The following is a 16,668-nucleotide window of genomic DNA, read 5'->3' on the forward strand; positions in this document are numbered from 1 at the left end:
GCTTGGACAGAATGACCACTTGGCCTCACTCAGCCAGAACCACTGGAAGAAGCCAGGAGAGGAACCCCTAAGGCACTGGTCATCTGGGGAAGTACAACAGTGCCAACTAGCCTGTCCCTGGATCATCTGTACCTGAGCCCATATTGTCTGCTCCCCAGCACATCTTCCCCATGCCACGTCCATCCAGTTATTCGTACCCCCAACCCCAAGCTCCCCAAATCTGTCCAACTGTCTCCATCCCCCAGCACTGCTCTATCCCAGCCACCCATCTCCAGCGTGGAGGCCCACAGCACTAGGCCTCCCTCCCCTGCCTGCTCCTGCCCCTCCTTTCCAAAACAGATCCTAGCTTCTCAGTGACAGGTCCCAGAGGCTATGCTAATACCCCAGGTGCACTTCCACCCTCACTCTTCACCGGTCACATGCTGCTCAGTCCCACCAGGTGCCAGCCCCAGCTTCCCTTGGGACCTTCAATATGCGGAGCCCCATGCTGCCTACCAAGAGGATGCAGGCCCAAGGGGTACAGACACCTCACCACTCAAACCACCCATGCCCCTCTGCCATGAGAGTAACAAGGAAAACACAGGTGTACCACTTCCAACCCAAAACCCTGCCTCAGCTCAGCCATCCCCTCCTCCCTGGTCCAGGCCCCACCGCCCCCTTTTTCCAGCATTCTGTTGCACGGTTAAGTCTTCCCCACTGGACGGTGGGAAAGCCATGAAGTCGGAGACCACAAGAGTCTAGCTTTGGCTAGTGCGGCATCACCTCTCCAGGGAATGAATCCTCAGATGGGCCTGCAACTGACGGGCCTCAGAAACTGGCCTGAGGATGGACACCGGATTTAGGATGACCAACAGGCAACAGCCCCGAGACTTCGGGTGGAAACGGAAGGGTCATCAGCCCTTACCTGGTGATGACCTGTACAACAACAAATAGGAAGAGCACAGAGGAAGACGGAGTCTGGAGGGGCCATCGGAGTCCCATGCCCAGCCATGTCTGAAGCCTAAGAACGCTGGGATGGTTGCAGCGTCCGCCCCAAACTTGAGCTGTTTGATGTTACGGAGTCCTCGTCTTCATCCTGGCACCTCTCCAGCACTCAGCTCTGGAATCAAGAAAGGACGCTGGGAATGTGAGGCTGGGGTAACGGGACAGAGGGAGGAACGAAAGGGGTGTCTGGGATGGTGGTATGGAGACTGGAAGGGCCTAACGAGGGAGCGTTTGAAGAGACACGGCTGGGATCAGCCCGTGGGGCCCGGGGACGTCAATGGTACCCGAAAACCCACAGCGCGGGACTCTTAACGAGGCTGGGGCTAGCCCAGATCCGGAAAGACGGAGGCGACTCCCTGGGCGATGACGGGGGCGCGATGGACACCAGTGCGGAGGGAGGCGGCGCCCCCGGGGCGAGGACCGCCAGCCTGGGCCGGGTCGACGCCCGAGAGGAGCCCGTGAGCATCCCGGCCCAACCGGACCGCCATGACTCCTTCTTCCACGAGGCTCCGGGCGACGGCGGCGGCAGGTCGCCTCACGGACGGCAGGGGACGTGCAGCCGGAGCCGCCCTTGGTCGCAGCAGGACCGAGCCGCAGAGCGCCAGCCGCACCCGGCCGCCGGCCACCGGCCCCTTGCCGCGCAGCTCACCCGCCCCACGGTTTCCGTGGCGACAGCCAGAAGTCCCCCAACGGCCCCGCGCCGCTTCCTGCCGCCCTCCGAGGCACGCCGGACGGCGTGAGATTGGAGTGGTGGCTGGCCACGGCTCCGAGAGGGCCCCCGCCCCACGTCCTGTCCAGTGTCCACCCGTGTCAACTCCCAAAGTGCTTACCACTCTCTAGCACAATACACGCTTTATTTGCTAGTTTACCTCAGCCAGAATCTCCGCGAGCGGGTTGCGTTTGCGATGGAACACCGAGGGTGCTCGACCCCGCACTCTTTGGGCAAAGCCTATGGTCTCGCCCTGGCTCTGGTCCGCCGTGATAACTCTGCCTCTGTGACCTCCAGGGGCAAGGACCTCGTGTGACCCGCCCCCGCCGCGGTCTGCACAAGCGGACTGCGAGAGAAATGACCTGCATCTGCCCGACTTAAAGATGGCGGCGGCACCGCCCATGCCTGGATCGGCGAGCGTCCCCGGAAATGACCGCGGGACTGCCTGCTCGAACGGAAATACCCGAGCCCAGCCGAAAAAGTCCGAATATCAAGACCTATCGGGAAGCAACGCGGGGCGGTGGCAGCAGCGGCGGCCGCTGCGCAGGCGCACAGCGCAGGCCGAGCGAGAAGAGCCGAAGTGGGCAAGCGACGGAAATATCCGAAGCGGTGGGGCGCCTGAGGCCGTTGCGGACCTCCGCGCTGAAGTCGCTGCTGCCGCGGAAGGCGAGCCTTTTCTAGTACACGGCAGCCGCCACAGCTGCCGCCGCCTCCTCCTTCCCCTCGAGCCGCACCCCCTCGCGGTGGGAGCGAGTGAACAGACAGGCGGCGCGGCCGCAGCTGAGCCTGAGGGGACCTAAGCGGGCGAGGGGGAGGAGGGAGCGGCCGGGTGGGGGCGGGGCCGAGCGGGCCCGAGAACAACCGAGTCGGCCCGAGCGCCGCCGAGCGAGCCCGAGGCGCCGGGCCAGGCCGGAGCCGGACTACGGGAGCCGACGCGGGCCGCGCGGTGGGCGCGGAGCGGCGCGGCAGGCCGGGCGGGCGGCAGCAGCAGCGGAGGAGGCCGCGAAGGCGGGTTCGAGTGGCGAAGGCGGCGCGGGCGGCGGCAGGGGGCCGGGTGGCCGGGGTCCCGGGCCCCGCGGCGGCGGCAGCGGCGGCGGCGGCAGGATGATCAAGCTGTTCTCGCTGAAGCAGCAGAAGAAGGAGGAGGAGTCGGCGGGCGGCACCAAGGGCAGCAGCAAGAAGGCGTCGGCTGCGCAGCTGCGGATCCAGAAGGGTAGGGGCTCGGAGGATGGGGGTGGGGGTCGGAGGTCAGCGCCTGGCGTAGGGTGATGTAGGAGTCAGGAGTGGGATAATGCAGTCACCGGGGGTCAGAGATGTCAGAGATGTGGCCGCAAAGGTGGGAGTCGGAAGTTAGGGCCTGGGTGTTGGTGTGATGAGGGATCAGGAGTGAGTAATGCATCACGGGGGGGGGGTCAAAGATGGGGGGCCGAATGTGGGGCATTTAGGGTATTCGGAAAATCAGGCGTTTTGCATTAGGGACCGAGAATCAGAGAGTCAGGCCATGGGGGGCGAGTAGGAAGCTGGAGACTCCACAGAATATGGGTGTCAGACAGGAACATGGGTGATAGGCAGAGAAGATTGGATGGGGGGCCAAGGATTGGGGTTGGGAGTCGGAGAGGATTTAGTGAAGTATGTTGCAGTCATTGGGAATGTAAAAGTGAGATGGAGTGAAGTAAGTTTTGGGCACTGCGATTTGTGGGTCTGGGGGGGTCACGTGGCAAATTGGGGTTTGGGGTGACACGTGGAGGAAGAACATTGTGTGCCAGGGATTGGAGATGGGAGTAGGGTTGAATTTAGACTATCATGCTGGAAGTGCTGGGAATCTTAGAGGCTGCTTAGAGGGGTACAGGAATGGGAACTCACATGTCCGAGGGTCGGATGGGTCCCTGAACTTAGGATGGCAAGCAGAGGAGAGGAGGGAAGGGTCCTTGAGTTTGGGTGCACAGGTGGGGACCAGCAGCGTCCAGTAGAAAATGGAGGTCATGGCTGGGGATCCTGGTGTTTGCAGTAGTTGGAGGCTCTTGGGGACCACACAGGGGTGGGGGCTTGTGGGAGCTGGGTTGGGGATATACAGCTGTTGGGTGCTGAGACTTGAGCCTGTGCATTCAGAAGAGCTGGAACTTACCCTAGGCCAGGAGATAAGAGCACAGCCACAGTTGAAAATGCATATTTGAAGCATGCTGTGGATCTAGAAGAGCCTGCCTGGAGACTAGGAAGCAGAAAGAGCAGGGAGAGGGTTGGGGCTGTGGGGCACAGCCCAGGACAGAGCCCTGAGGGTCCTGGAGGAGGCCGTGGGTGCTCTGCTGGCACCTGCACCTGCTCTGAATGCCCTCCTCTCTCCCTCTTCCTTTGCTTCTCTTTGCTCCCTTTCTCTGCTTTGCAAACCCAGACATAAACGAGCTGAACCTGCCCAAGACGTGTGACATCAGCTTCTCAGATCCAGACGATCTCCTCAACTTCAAGCTGGTTATCTGTCCTGATGAGGTAAGGGCACACTCAGTTGGACTCCCAGGCATGGGCGGACTTTGGGGGGAGGGGCTGGGGGCGGGGGACACCTTGAGTTGGGAGACCTGGTTTACCTTCCAGGCCCTGCAGGGTGGTGTCTTAAGACTTTTTCTCTTTTCCCTCGCAGGGCTTCTATAAGAGTGGGAAGTTTGTGTTCAGTTTTAAGGTGAGTCCCCGGTGGGCAGGGATAGAAAGATAGAGGCAGCAGCTGAGGCCCGCCCCAGCCAGGCACTGCTAGGGCACCTTTCTATCTTCTCTCTCTTCTTGGAGCCAGGTGGGCCAGGGTTACCCACATGACCCCCCCAAGGTGAAGTGTGAGACGATGGTCTATCACCCCAACATTGACCTCGAGGGCAACGTCTGCCTCAACATCCTCAGGTGAGGGCCCTGACTTTAGACTGCACAGGTCTCTGTCCCTTCCCTCCTTGTGGTCTGTGGTTTTCTATCTCTTTATCTCCACATTTTCTTCCTCAAGTCTTGACCTTAGCTTTCTCCCTGGCCTTTCCTGCTCTGTGCCCTCCCCCTAGCCTCTCACATCTGCACTGTCCTGTGCCCTGGGCCTGACCTGTTCAGTCCCAGCAGGCTCTGTGTTGGCTATCCACTCACCAGCCCCTGACCCTGATTCTCTGTCCGCAGAGAGGACTGGAAGCCAGTCCTTACGATAAACTCCATAATTTATGGCCTGCAGTATCTCTTCTTGGTGAGTATGGGTGGGTGGGTGAGGCTGGGGAAGGTTGGCCCTCTCTGCTCTTAGGGCCTGTTGACCCCCACCCATACCGGCCACAGGAGCCCAACCCCGAAGACCCACTGAACAAGGAGGCCGCCGAGGTCCTGCAGAACAACCGGCGGCTGTTTGAGCAGAATGTGCAGCGCTCCATGCGGGGTGGCTATATCGGCTCCACCTACTTCGAGCGCTGCCTGAAATAGGCTTGGCGCACACCCACCCCTGCCAGGGCCACCAGCCCCGGCGTCCCCTGCAAATATTTATTGGGGGCCACAGGTCGGGGGCATGGGGTGGCCGGTGGGGGAATCCCATGCCCTGGCCTTGCCTCCCCTCCCTGCCACCCGCTCCTAGTTATTATTTTTTTTTAAACCACCATGTGATTAAGGTCGGCGCTGCCTCCCCCGACCCGCTCAGCGATGGGAAATGAATTGGCTTGTCTAGCCCCCAGCTGGGTGCTGTCCAGCCCCCCACTCTGGGCTCTGGGGTGGGTGGCCAAGGGGACTGGGTGGCTGGGGCTCGGGCACCCCACCCCTCCACCACTGGAGGTCCCACCAGGCTATTAAAGGGGAATGTTACTGCATGGCCTCTGCCTCTTCCTTCTGTGGGGGTGGGAGGGGCAGGTAATGTCCACCAGAGCTCTTGCAGCAAGACTGGTGGGAGATGTGTGGTTACAGGTGGCACTGGGGCACCCCGCAGCAGGCTACCAAGTGTGTGAAACAGCCCTGGGGGGTGGGGGTGATAGGGGGACAACACCCCAAGCCTCAGGCTGGGTGGGATGAATCCCAGTCGACCAGCGAGGGGCAGGAGCAGTAACCACTCGCTTCCTGCTTGGTAAGCCGGTGTAAAGACCACGCCATCTCCAGCTCTGCCCCTTCCTGCCATGATTGGGCCCACCAAGAACCCTCCCTGGTGCCACCAGGTGCCTGAAATCCACAAACATTAGGGAAACGTCGGGGTCTGTCGGATGAGCTAGGCCCTCTAGCGGGTGCGGTGGTGGCATGCGGGACCTCTGGGGTGGCCGGACGGAGGGCGCCGGAAGATGCACCAACCCAACGGGGTCTGGGATCCCAGGCCAGTCTCCGCTGGAACCTAAGGAATACCTTCAGGCCGGCCGGAGAGGGACGGAAGCTGGTGCGCATGCGCCTGGATGCCGGCCTACTTGCGCACGCGCGCTCCTGTCCCCTCCCGTCGCTCCGGTTGCCGGTGGAGCGTGTGACGTCAGACTAGTTCTTCCGGAAACGGCGGCGACGTTAGAAAGTACCGAGGGGCTATCGTTGGTGGGCGCGCCTGAGAGCCGAGTGAGAGGAGCGTAACCCGGAAGCGGAAGCGGATTCCCGTCCCAGCTCCGGTGAGTGGCCCCTGCCAGGCCGCGGGTCCCTGGTGGGTGCGTGGGCGACGGCATACGAGGGCCTCTTCGCCGGGGTGTCGACTGCCTCGGCCATCCACGGAACCCTAGCCTCGTCATCGAGCCACCTTGCTCTCGGTTTGCGGGCCTCTCGACGCCCCCCAGGTTCTGTCCTGGATGAACAAGACCCCCCAACGCCCATCATCCCGTTCTGGTTGTACAGGGGTCCCCAGGGACCCCAGATTCTTACACATCTTCAGAGCTTCCCGGGACCCATCGTGTCTTTAGTGTACTGGGTGCCCCCGACGCCCCAGAACCATATTATTCGCACCTAGGTTCCCTCCCCATTCAGGGCCACCCTACCCCCCCCCGTCCGAATGCTAATTCATACGTTGTTAGCTTCAGAACCCCTATATCCACTTTGTTCTTGGTACTCAGACCCTCCACATACCTTACCATCCCCTGTCGGGTCCCCACAATTGCCCTATCCTTGGCGCTCAGGGTCCCAAATGCCTCAGTGCACCCTCACACATCCACTTCCGTTCTCAGTCCCATCAGACTCCAGGGCCTCACTATTGTCTGGAAAGAGAGGCTGAAGCCTTAAATCTCCTTTGGGGCACTATGATGAAGGGCTGGGGTGGGTATGTTGTGGATGACTTCCAGATCTTGCTGGCCCCACCTCCACCCATAAGACTACTTCAGTGTTCCAGGCAACTTTTTGGCCTTCCGTTAACACTTCCTTTGCCTGCTTACCCCTTTGCATTTTGCAAGCCCCCCCAACTACTCCCCCCCCCCCCAATGCACATTGTGACCCTGGCTCTGCTTCTTGCCCTTTTTCTGGGCCCCACACCACTTTGTACCTAGGCTTCACGTTTGTCACAGGCCCACCGGTGGGCTCCTGCTACCATGGATTTGTTGTTTGGGCGCCGGAAGACACCAGAGGAGCTGCTGAGGCAGAACCAGCGAGCCCTGAACCGTGCCATGCGAGAGTTGGACCGTGAGCGACAGAAGCTAGAGACCCAGGAGAAGAAAATCATCGCAGACATCAAGAAGATGGCCAAGCAAGGCCAGATGGTGAGCTCAGTTGGGCACCGGCTGGGACACAGGGTTAGGTGCTGTGGTTTGGTCAGGCACTGTGGGAGCGGTGGAGTGTGACAGGACACCAACAGGTGCTTTGAGAGAAATCAAGGGCGAGCAGGGCTTCCCTATTTTGGGTATCCAGAAAGGCTGCCTCCCAGGTGATATCAGAGCCACAAGCCTTGAGTAATGAAGAGAATGAGCCTATGAAGATCCAAGCAGCCAACATGTCAAACAGATGAGGTAGCAACTGTTCCATGAGGGAGTGATAGGTGAGCTCAGAGTAGACGGTAGACAGGACCAGTTGAAATCCTGGGCTACAGTGGGAGCTGAGTCAAAGGGTTTAATGCAAGAGAGGTATGGCCTAGAATTCAGTGTGACCTGGAGGTCAGTAAAAGAAATGGAGACTGCCTGAACCAGTAGGGAGTAGAGCTTGTGACAGCTAGGTTGAAGAGGTTCCGTTTCCCAGGATAGGCAAGGCAAGGAAGACATTTGGGGAAGTCAGAAGCTGAGCTGTGGATAGATTTTTATTTCTGATAAAGTGCTTGAGGTATGAGCCTGCGTGACGTGGAGAGACAAACCCTTCAGCCAGGATAGAAATTCAGGAATAAGTTAAGGGAGTGTGACTCTAGATATGGAGGGGAAAGCGTCCCTATAGAGTTTGTATGTCAGACAGGTAAACGTACAAAGGAGCCTGTGCAATGGTGATCCAAAAGGCATGAGGGTGAGATTGGGAGGGGGGAGGGAGCAGTGACCACATGTAAGTATCAGCTGGAACGGTGCAGTGGGAGCGAGCATCTTCCCTTGGCCCACTCCCTGTCACCTTTGTCCACTCTTCAGGATGCTGTGCGTATAATGGCAAAAGACCTGGTGCGCACTCGGCGTTATGTGCGCAAATTTGTGTTGATGCGGGCCAACATCCAGGCAGTGTCCCTGAAGATCCAGACACTGAAGTCTAACAACTCAATGGCACAAGCTATGAAGGGGGTCACCAAAGCCATGGGCACCATGAACAGACAGGTGCGCCTCTCCTAATCCCCCACCCTCCCCCCCAGCCAACCCCCAACTAACCCTCCCCACGCCCCACTTCCAGCTGAAGTTGCCTCAGATCCAGAAGATCATGATGGAATTTGAGCGACAGGCTGAGATCATGGACATGAAGGAGGAGATGATGAATGATGCCATTGACGATGCCATGGGTGATGAGGAAGATGAAGAAGAAAGGTTAGGGGACACCAGGTGTGGGGAGGATGGGGATGGATGCCTGGTCCTCGCACGTGCCTGTCCCTCATGAAGTTTTTCTCTCTTCCCAAGTGATGCCGTCGTGTCCCAGGTCCTGGATGAGCTGGGATTGAGCCTGACAGACGAGCTGTCGAGTGAGTGCACCAAACTTTGGGCCCTGTCCCACCCAACAGTCCAGACACAACCCCTGATCCCCTTGCTCCCAGCATTATTCCTTTCAACAGGAGCTCTCCTAACTCCCACTCTCTGTAGACCTCCCCTCTACCGGAGGCTCACTCAGTGTGGCTGCCAGTGGGAAGAAAGCAGAGGCTGCAGCCTCAGCCCTAGTAGATGCCGACGCAGACCTGGAGGAGCGGCTCAAGAACCTGCGGAGGGACTGATCACCCTATACCACTCCGGGTGGGAGGCGGGCAGTGGAGGCCCAGCAGTTTCACTGTACTTCTGTAATAAAAGATTGGACACTAGTTCTTAGGCCTGTGTGACTGGCCTGATGTGGCCCAGACTGGGGTCCCTTGGCATAGAGATCACATACAGGGTTTGGTAAGAGGGCAACTGACATGCATGGCAGAAGGCCAAGTGCCAGATTCATTGGGGTACAGGGTAAGGAAGGCTGGACTGCTTCCCAGTTTGTGGCAAGAGTTAACAGATCCAAGTCTCCCCAGGATGTTCAGGGCTTGGGAGCTGAAGGTCGTCTGTGCACTCTGCTTCAGCACCCTTCCCAAAGCCTCCAGTGCCTTGGCTCAGTGCCTTGCCCTCTAGTGTCTATCACCTGCAAGACCGTGGGCTTCCCAGATACCCTGAAGTCTGGGCTCATCTGCCAGGGATCCTCAGCCCACCCAGCTCACTGTGGTGCCATCTGATTATGAGAAATGGTTACACCCAAGTCCAGGAAGCACTTGGGAAGAATGGCCACCATGCAGCATATATCTGGGGCTACATCATGCCTGCTCAGAGCAGCCTGGGCATTACCACCTATAGGGGCACCCAAAAGCCTCCAGCATGTGTACCATGTGACCCTCCCACCCACCTGAGGCACTCCCCACATTGGAAGGGCCCAGGAGGGATGCTCTACCCTACTCCCTGGACACCAAAACGGCAGATGATGAGTGCCCCACACTTACTCCATCCACCAGGGCATGGTGAGGGAACTGTAGAGACCAGGCTCCAGGACCACTGCCCCCATCAACAAAGGCCTGAGGAACTGGTGAAGTTTTTATTAAATCCACATAAGTAAAAACCATATCGTGAGGGGCTGGGGGATGGGGCCACCAAGAAGTAGGAGCCAGACCACCAGAGGGGGGAGGTTGGGGAAGGGGGGAGGATTTGACAGGACAGAGACGAGTCAGGCCAGGTTGGCCTGAGAGGCCACAGACTCAGGGGCCATCACCAGGACCACTGGATAGCTCCTGGGCACTCAGGCCAGCACCAGGCAGGCTCAGCGGCGGGGGCTCCACCAGCACAGCTGAGAACTTGGTGTCACCAAAGGCCTCGTTCATGCGAGTCTCAAAGAAGCGCTGCAGGCCGATGATGGACTGCACGTCTGCCTTGTCCTAAGCCAGGCAGATTGCAGTGGATGGATCCTAGCTCTCCCTCCTCCCATTGCCCTGCCCCCAACCCCGTTCTCCCCAAGCTCACCTCTGTCAGCTTGTTGAACTGCTTAAACATGCGGCCCACATCCTGGGCAAACTCCTGGGGGGAACTATAGGGGGGTGACAACTTCTCCTGGAGACGGGCACGGATCAGAGTTAGGTCCAGGGTGCCGCCAGGCTGATCCTATAGACAAAAGCCACAAGCTGAAAGTGAGGCCAGGCAGTCCTTCCCCCTACCCTCCCTTTACGTCCCAAGACTCACCAGGGAGAAAGTGGAGTCAGTAGCCAGCTGGTGCAGGGGCCGGCAGGGCTCATGACAAAACAGGGCCAGCAAGACACGCTCACACTTCTATGGATAGGACAAGGCACATCAGAGCCAGAGAGTCAGGGGTAGGGCTGCTGAGCAACTCCTAAGGGAGAAGGCCCTAACCCTCACCTGCTGGTTGGCTGGCGAGAGCTTGGCCACCACACCGGTGCTATCACCACCATCCAGGCTCAGGCTGCCATCTTCCTCTTTCAGATCGGGTAGCACATGGCAGAGAGAGCAACTCCACTCCTCCCTGGATGGAAGGAGAATGAGGAGCTGCAAAGAACCTGGCCCAGCCCTCCACCCTGCACAGACCCCATACAAGGCTCGCACCCTGGCACATCCTGCAGGGCAGGCAGGTGGCAGTCCAGGTGGAAGCAGAACTCGCACTGGTTACACATGACCAGATCGCCTGGCTTCTGGCAGACACGGCAGATGGTGGCACTGTCATCCAGGGCGCCTGGGCCACCTGCTGGGGCTGAAGTGCCCTCTGGAGCCACCACCTCTAGACCTGAACTGGTGCTGCCACTGGGTGAGGCCAGGCGGGGGCCCTCAGCACCAGGGCCCTCTGCCAGGGCCATCAGCACAGGCTTGGTCTCAGGGCCCTCAGCAGCAGAAGGTGGGGCTCCAATGGCAGCTTCTGTCTCTTCCTCCTGCAAGGAGGTAATAAGAGGGATTCAGGAGGGTGCAGACCTGGGTGTTCCTCTCCCAGTCACAATCACTTGAGGCAAGCTCACCTTGACTATGGCCATGCCAGGCAGTGGTGGGGCACCTGGGGCCCCGGGTGGAGCAGTCCCAGGCTGTCCCGCGGCAGCAGCTGCAGCACCACGCTCAATGACAATGAGGTTATAATCCTCAGTGGTGCTGCCTGGGAAGACCTTGAAAACTGGTGGCTGACTATCAGCCGTGAGATCCAGGTCCAAGCGCTCGAGGCTCACCCGTGGCACCTTGCGCATGAGGCCACTCACCTCGCCCTCACCTGAGCGGGACCTGTGGGTGCGGGTGCAGTGCGGTGTTAGCACACCCATCCCTAAGCCCACCTGGCTCCACCAAAGGACAGCCAAACTCACCGCTTCACACCTGACACATGGGGCTCTGCACTCGAGTAAGGATCGTCTGCTCAGAGAGTAGAAAGAGACAGCAAATTAGGGACAGACCTAGAATACTGAAGCTCTCCCACCTATGAGGCACTCACCTGAGCCAAAGCCATAGCCTTCCTGCACCTCCATGGGCTGTGGGCAAAGTAGGTGGACCTCAGTGGGCAGGTGTCCCATAGGACCCCGTGCCCCCCCCCCCACACCAGGGTTCCCCGCCTCCCCCGCTCACCTGGCTGCTGCCAGATCCCTGCTTGCTCAAGGGCCCTGGAGCCCGAGGAGGGGCCATGGATGTAGGGCCTGTTGAGTTGGTGCCAGGACGCTCTGCCACGATCTTGCCTGCAAAAATGAAATAAAATCAGCATAAAAAGACCCACTGTCTGGAATGGTAGCGGGGTAAGAAATATGCAGCAGGGTAAGAAAAGAACACACCAAAAGCCTCTGCACTCTTGGTCCAGGCATTGAGGTCCCACTGGAACTTCATCTCGCCATGCGGCTCCACAGGGTCCACAATCATCTTGAGGGCCCGATGCAGCTGGAAGTAAATCTGAGGATAGAGCAGTGCATTAGCACACAGAGAGCAAACAAGGCTGCAGGGTGCTGAGTGGCCCCTGCCCGGAACCCACCACCTGGGTGCACACCAGCACACACCAGCTTCTTGGAGAGCAGCAGGGCTGTGTTGTTGTCACTCTCCAGAGCCCATGAGGCAAAGCGCAGGATGTGTTCCTGGTGTTTCTGGATCTTGGTCATGGTCCAGTGTTGTCGCTCCAGGCGCTCCTGCTGCCCTTCAGTCACCTTCTGCAGGTAGTGAGGAGAAAGCAAGAAAGCAAAGAAGACACCAAGGATGGCATCAACAGGCAACAGAGGAGGCCAGTCCCCAAGACCCTCCCACCATAGATGGGGTCCGGCAGCTGGCAGACAGGAACCCGAATCTCCTCCCCACCTCAGACAGGGCGTACCTGAGCATCGTTGACCAACACACGGCCCCGCTTGTTCAGTTCCTTCATGATCTGCAAGATGGCCATCTTCACATCCACCTGCACACGCTTCTGGACATCAGACACTTGGCGGATCCTGGGGAGCAGGGAGACCAGGTCAGGAAGGTGCTCCTCCAGGACCACCCCCAACTATGGCCCTGGCTTCCACACTTACGAGCTGCGAACCTCCTTGGTGTTCTTCTGCAGCGTCGCATGCTTGTCCCCGAGGCGCTTCACCAGTGAGGCCAGGAGCTTGCGCTGGTTCCTCACTGCATCTTCCAGGAACTGGTATCTGAGGGCAGACAGAGAAGGGCCTGGGTGCTGCACGTGCGAACGAACAGGCACCACCTACCAACATGTCATACTCACTGGTGGTCCTTATGGGCGTTGAGCTGGCAGTCCCGGCAGGTGAGGGTGTCACAGCTCTCACAGAACAGCACGAGAGGCTCATGCTTGTGCACGCTGCAGTACACAGTACGCTCACCATCCCTTGACTTGGCTGGCCCTGGGAAAGAAAAACCACGAGGCTGAAGCACATCCTCTGCTATCTCCACCTCAAATAGTAAACAGAACTCGAGGCCTCACTTCCTGCCTGTCCTACAACCCTGGGCTGTCTGCTGGGAAAACTCAAGGGCCCTGCAGCAGTGGGCAGGGTAAAGCACAGGCCTGTAAGCCCAAATCCTTCCTCTCACAACACTCTGCCCCAGGCCTGACCCAGAGAACCACTCCCTCCTTCCAGCTTGACCTGGACAACAACGTCTGAAGACTTTGGCAGACACCTCCTACTTGCTATTCTGTCTACTAGAACCCTCCCCAGGTGGACACTCAGGAGAGCTCCTCCACCTTGAAAACCCCCACTGGGCTCGATTCCTCCTCCACTCACAGCAGGTTCTGTCCAGCAGAAAAGGGAATTCTGGCTATTGTGGCATCAAAGCACAGAGAATGTTTGCTTCCTGGCATAGACAAAAAGCAAATCAGGGACTAGAGATACTGTTCAAGTGCAGCATCCCCAGAAGCCACACCTTGGTGACCTCCCCTCTCTTGAGTACGAGAAGTCCACAGACCTCTTACAACCCTGAGGCCTACAAGGGATCCAGACCTTGCAAAGCCTTCTCAAGATAGGAAAGGTGAAATGTCAGACCAAAATCCTCACAAAGGTGTCAGGTCCCCTTCTCTGACAAGAGAGTCCTGGTACTTAGAATAATACTGTCCAAAAACCAATACAACACCCCTCCCCCAACCTGTCACCATTACAAAGCTGCTTGAGACCATCTATCCCTCTTTCCTACCCAATCCCAATTATATCCTGGCAACACCATCCCAGTCCAAGACATATGACTGAGACTCAAGTCGGCCTGACCACAGGTCCTTCACTATTGCCCCCTCCTGCACTCTGCCCTTTGCCTGAACCCAAGACGACCTACAAATCCTTCCCCTTTGTTCCTGATTCCTCATGCCCACACAGCTACCACCTCCATCCTTATCTTCCTGCCAATGCTATCCTCTAGGACTGAGAAGCAACAGTGTAACCACCAAAAGGCCACTTGGAGTTCTAGAACAAAAACCAGGATAAACTCAGAAAATTCCCAAGCCCTTTTCTGTGCCACTACCAGAACTTACAGTAAAAGCCTGAGCCGAACTTAAAGACATGTGTGACCCAAAGTTAAAAGACTTCTAAGACTCACTCTCTGTGACGTTCTTGAGGGTCCTTGCAACTTATCAACACAGTGGTGCAGAGGCCTCATTTTCACCTACAGAGGCTTAACCAAGATGCCAGGGAACCCAGGCCTGCCCCTCCACCCCTGGGGCTTATGCCCTTTATGTCTGGGAGAGTGTGTGTCCCTGATGAGCTTGCCTGAATCCTGAGTGCACCCCCACCCCGTGGCCTTTTCCCTCTCACTTGGACCCAGAGACTGCACACCTGAGTCTCAGACTCCCCATTTCTGAGTTCTGCCCTCAGACCCTTCAGGTGGTACCCTCCAAAAAAGCTCCCGGGGACCCATCCATCATCAGTAACCAGCACCATGAACAGTTGAGGACAAATGTAGGATAACCAAGGCTTTTCCCTCTGCCCTGCATACCAGTGGAGCGCACGGTGTGGTCCTTGGTGTACTTCACCCGCTGGTGTGCCTCCACACACGTCTCACACAGCGGCTCAGAGCACTCCACACAGTAGCTGGTGGCAGGGGCATTATCCTCACAGCTAGTGCAGCACTGATGGGCAAACGCAGAGTAAGAAGAGACAAAACCGCCAAATAGTTCCACATCTGCACCCCAAATACTACAATCTAAAGCAAAGAGTAGCCTTTACCTAGCCTAGGCAATCAGCCCAGAGCCTCGTAATATAAGAATAGAGTCTGCAACTGGTACCATGTCCCCAAGCCTCTTAGGGGTTGCTGGGGCAGGACATACCTGATTTGCATCCTGCGAGTCTGTGGCAGCCTTGCTACCACTGTCACGCATAAAATAATTCTCCACAATGTCTTTGGAGAAACATTGCTGCTTGCACACAGGACAGTCCACCACTGCCAAAAACAAACAAAAAAACAAAAATGTTGCAAGTTCACCTCCAAGCTATTACCCATCCCCCGACTGAGCCCAACCTTCATCCCAAAGAGGACCAGATCCTCTCATTAGAAAGCAGGAACCCAAACCCTTCTTCGTCGCACCTGAAGCGGAAACCCCATCTCAGCGCCCCCAGAACCCACTGCCCATACCCGATCCGGCCACGGACTACCCGGGTCCCTATCCCTCTCGCTCAAGCGATCCCCCGCCACCGCCATGCTGGGAACCGACCCCCAATACCCACGCCAAGTCGGGATCAAAGCCTGCGGGGTGGGGGGGATGGGCCGCCCCGGCCCGACCGTACTCACCGGCGCCGTCGCCCGCCGCACCGCCATCCCCCGAGCTGTTGGCGGCGGCGGGCGCCGGGGGCCCGAGGCAGGCACTGCAAGCCGAATGCAGACAGGGCAACAAGCGAGGCTCCCTCTCGGGGCGCAGGCGCTCCCGGCACACACCGCAGTGCTCCAGCAGCTCCAACGCCTCGCCGCCGCCCCCAGCGGGCGACGACGCCGAGGCCGAGGCCGCGGCCGAGGCCGACGAGGCGGCGGCGCGCTTTTCGCCGCCAGCCGAGCCCTCGCCTGGGCCCGGGCTGCCCGAGGCGGCCGCCGCCGCCGCCGCGGAGGCCGCCGCCGCCGAGGCCGCCATTCACACGCCGCCGGGGGTACCCAGGGGGGAGGAGGGGCGCGGGGCCCGCCGCGCAGGCGCAGACGCACTCGCCGCCAACGGCTGGGCCGCCGCCGCCGCGAGGCCGAGCGCCGCCACGCGCCGCCTGGGCTACCGCCCGCTGCGCGCGGGGCGCTGTCGAAGCCTGGACGGCCGCCGCCTGCTAGCCTCCCGCCGCCGCCGACCGCGCTTCCTCTTCGAAGGCCGCCCAGACACCGCACCACGCGCCACGCGAACAACCGCTCGCCCGCGCGCCCGCTCGCAGAAAGAGCCGCTGCCGGGGGGCGGGACAGAAATAACTGGCGCCGACGCCGCCGCGCAAGCGCGCTGGGCGTCTTGCGCCCGGGGGCGGGGCCCGGGCCCGGCGCCCCGGGCGAGGCCGCGAGTACGCACGCGCCTGAGCCGGGTCTTCCTACCTCCGCCTACACCGCCTCGGCGCCGCCTGTGCGGCAGGGGCGGGGCTATTGACGTCACCGCCGCAACATTGTACGCGGGCGGGGCGGGGCGCGCGCCCCTTTACCAGCTCGCCTCGCCTCTCGCCCCAGTCCCTGGCCGCGGTCCTGCGCAGGCGGCGCAGGAGGCCAGGCCAGCACCTCAGTCCCCGCCCCTCAGGCCAAGGCCGGCCAAGTCTCGGGTCGCGGCGTCCACCAGCGCTGGGGAGAGAGGCGGGGCCGAGAGCGCGGGGAGACGCTGGGTCTGGAGAGAGACGTGGAGGGTCCCCATCCCGGGAGCAAGTCCCCTTGTGAGCCCAGGGGCTGGCTTTCGGGTTTAACCGTTTTGTTGTTTAACATGACACTGAAACCTGCCTAAAGCAAATAGATTCCAAGGGGCTACCGAGCAGCGAGTCCTGCTGCCCCCCAAACGACCCCTCCCCATCTTTTAGGCAGCCG

General features: G+C 59.5%; 3 protein-coding genes across 4 annotated transcripts; 2 read left to right on the forward strand and 1 right to left on the reverse strand.

Annotated features, from left to right (window-relative positions):
• Positions 1-2,261: 2,261 nt before the first annotated feature.
• UBE2M (ubiquitin conjugating enzyme E2 M) lies at positions 2,262-5,502 on the forward strand. Its single transcript, XM_026489448.4, has 6 exons — positions 2,262-2,906; positions 4,083-4,177; positions 4,326-4,364; positions 4,473-4,576; positions 4,835-4,898; positions 4,985-5,502. The coding sequence occupies exons 1-6, from the start codon at positions 2,798-2,800 to the stop codon at positions 5,123-5,125; spliced, it is 552 nt and encodes a 183-aa protein (XP_026345233.1). The 5' UTR covers positions 2,262-2,797; the 3' UTR covers positions 5,126-5,502.
• A 623-nt stretch (positions 5,503-6,125) lies between these two features.
• Positions 6,126-9,050, forward strand: CHMP2A (charged multivesicular body protein 2A). 2 transcript variants are annotated; one of them, XM_026489446.4, is made up of 6 exons: positions 6,126-6,270; positions 7,150-7,341; positions 8,185-8,364; positions 8,438-8,568; positions 8,659-8,720; positions 8,839-9,050. In XM_026489446.4, exons 2-6 carry the CDS (start codon positions 7,174-7,176, stop codon positions 8,964-8,966), a joined length of 669 nt encoding a protein of 222 aa, XP_026345231.3. In that variant the 5' UTR covers positions 6,126-6,270; positions 7,150-7,173; the 3' UTR covers positions 8,967-9,050. The 2 variants fall into 2 exon arrangements, with proteins under 2 accessions (XP_026345231.3, XP_026345230.3); XM_026489445.4 differs by having other exon boundaries at positions 6,127-6,270; positions 7,132-7,341.
• A 734-nt stretch (positions 9,051-9,784) lies between these two features.
• TRIM28 (tripartite motif containing 28) lies at positions 9,785-16,056 on the reverse strand. The gene is made up of 17 exons (XM_026489395.4): positions 15,427-16,056; positions 14,966-15,078; positions 14,635-14,767; positions 12,923-13,058; positions 12,729-12,845; positions 12,536-12,650; positions 12,228-12,374; positions 12,009-12,123; positions 11,809-11,915; positions 11,678-11,714; positions 11,553-11,598; positions 11,220-11,472; positions 10,816-11,135; positions 10,612-10,735; positions 10,438-10,524; positions 10,222-10,359; positions 9,785-10,136 (listed from the first exon to the last, which is right to left on the reverse strand). The coding sequence occupies exons 1-17, from the start codon at positions 15,758-15,760 to the stop codon at positions 9,960-9,962; spliced, it is 2,499 nt and encodes an 832-aa protein (XP_026345180.3). The 5' UTR covers positions 15,761-16,056; the 3' UTR covers positions 9,785-9,959.
• Between the last annotated feature and the right edge of the window lie 612 nt (positions 16,057-16,668).

This window comes from Ursus arctos, unplaced genomic scaffold (genome assembly GCF_023065955.2).
Source record: "Ursus arctos isolate Adak ecotype North America unplaced genomic scaffold, UrsArc2.0 scaffold_19, whole genome shotgun sequence".
Lineage (NCBI taxonomy): Eukaryota > Metazoa > Chordata > Mammalia > Carnivora > Ursidae > Ursus > Ursus arctos.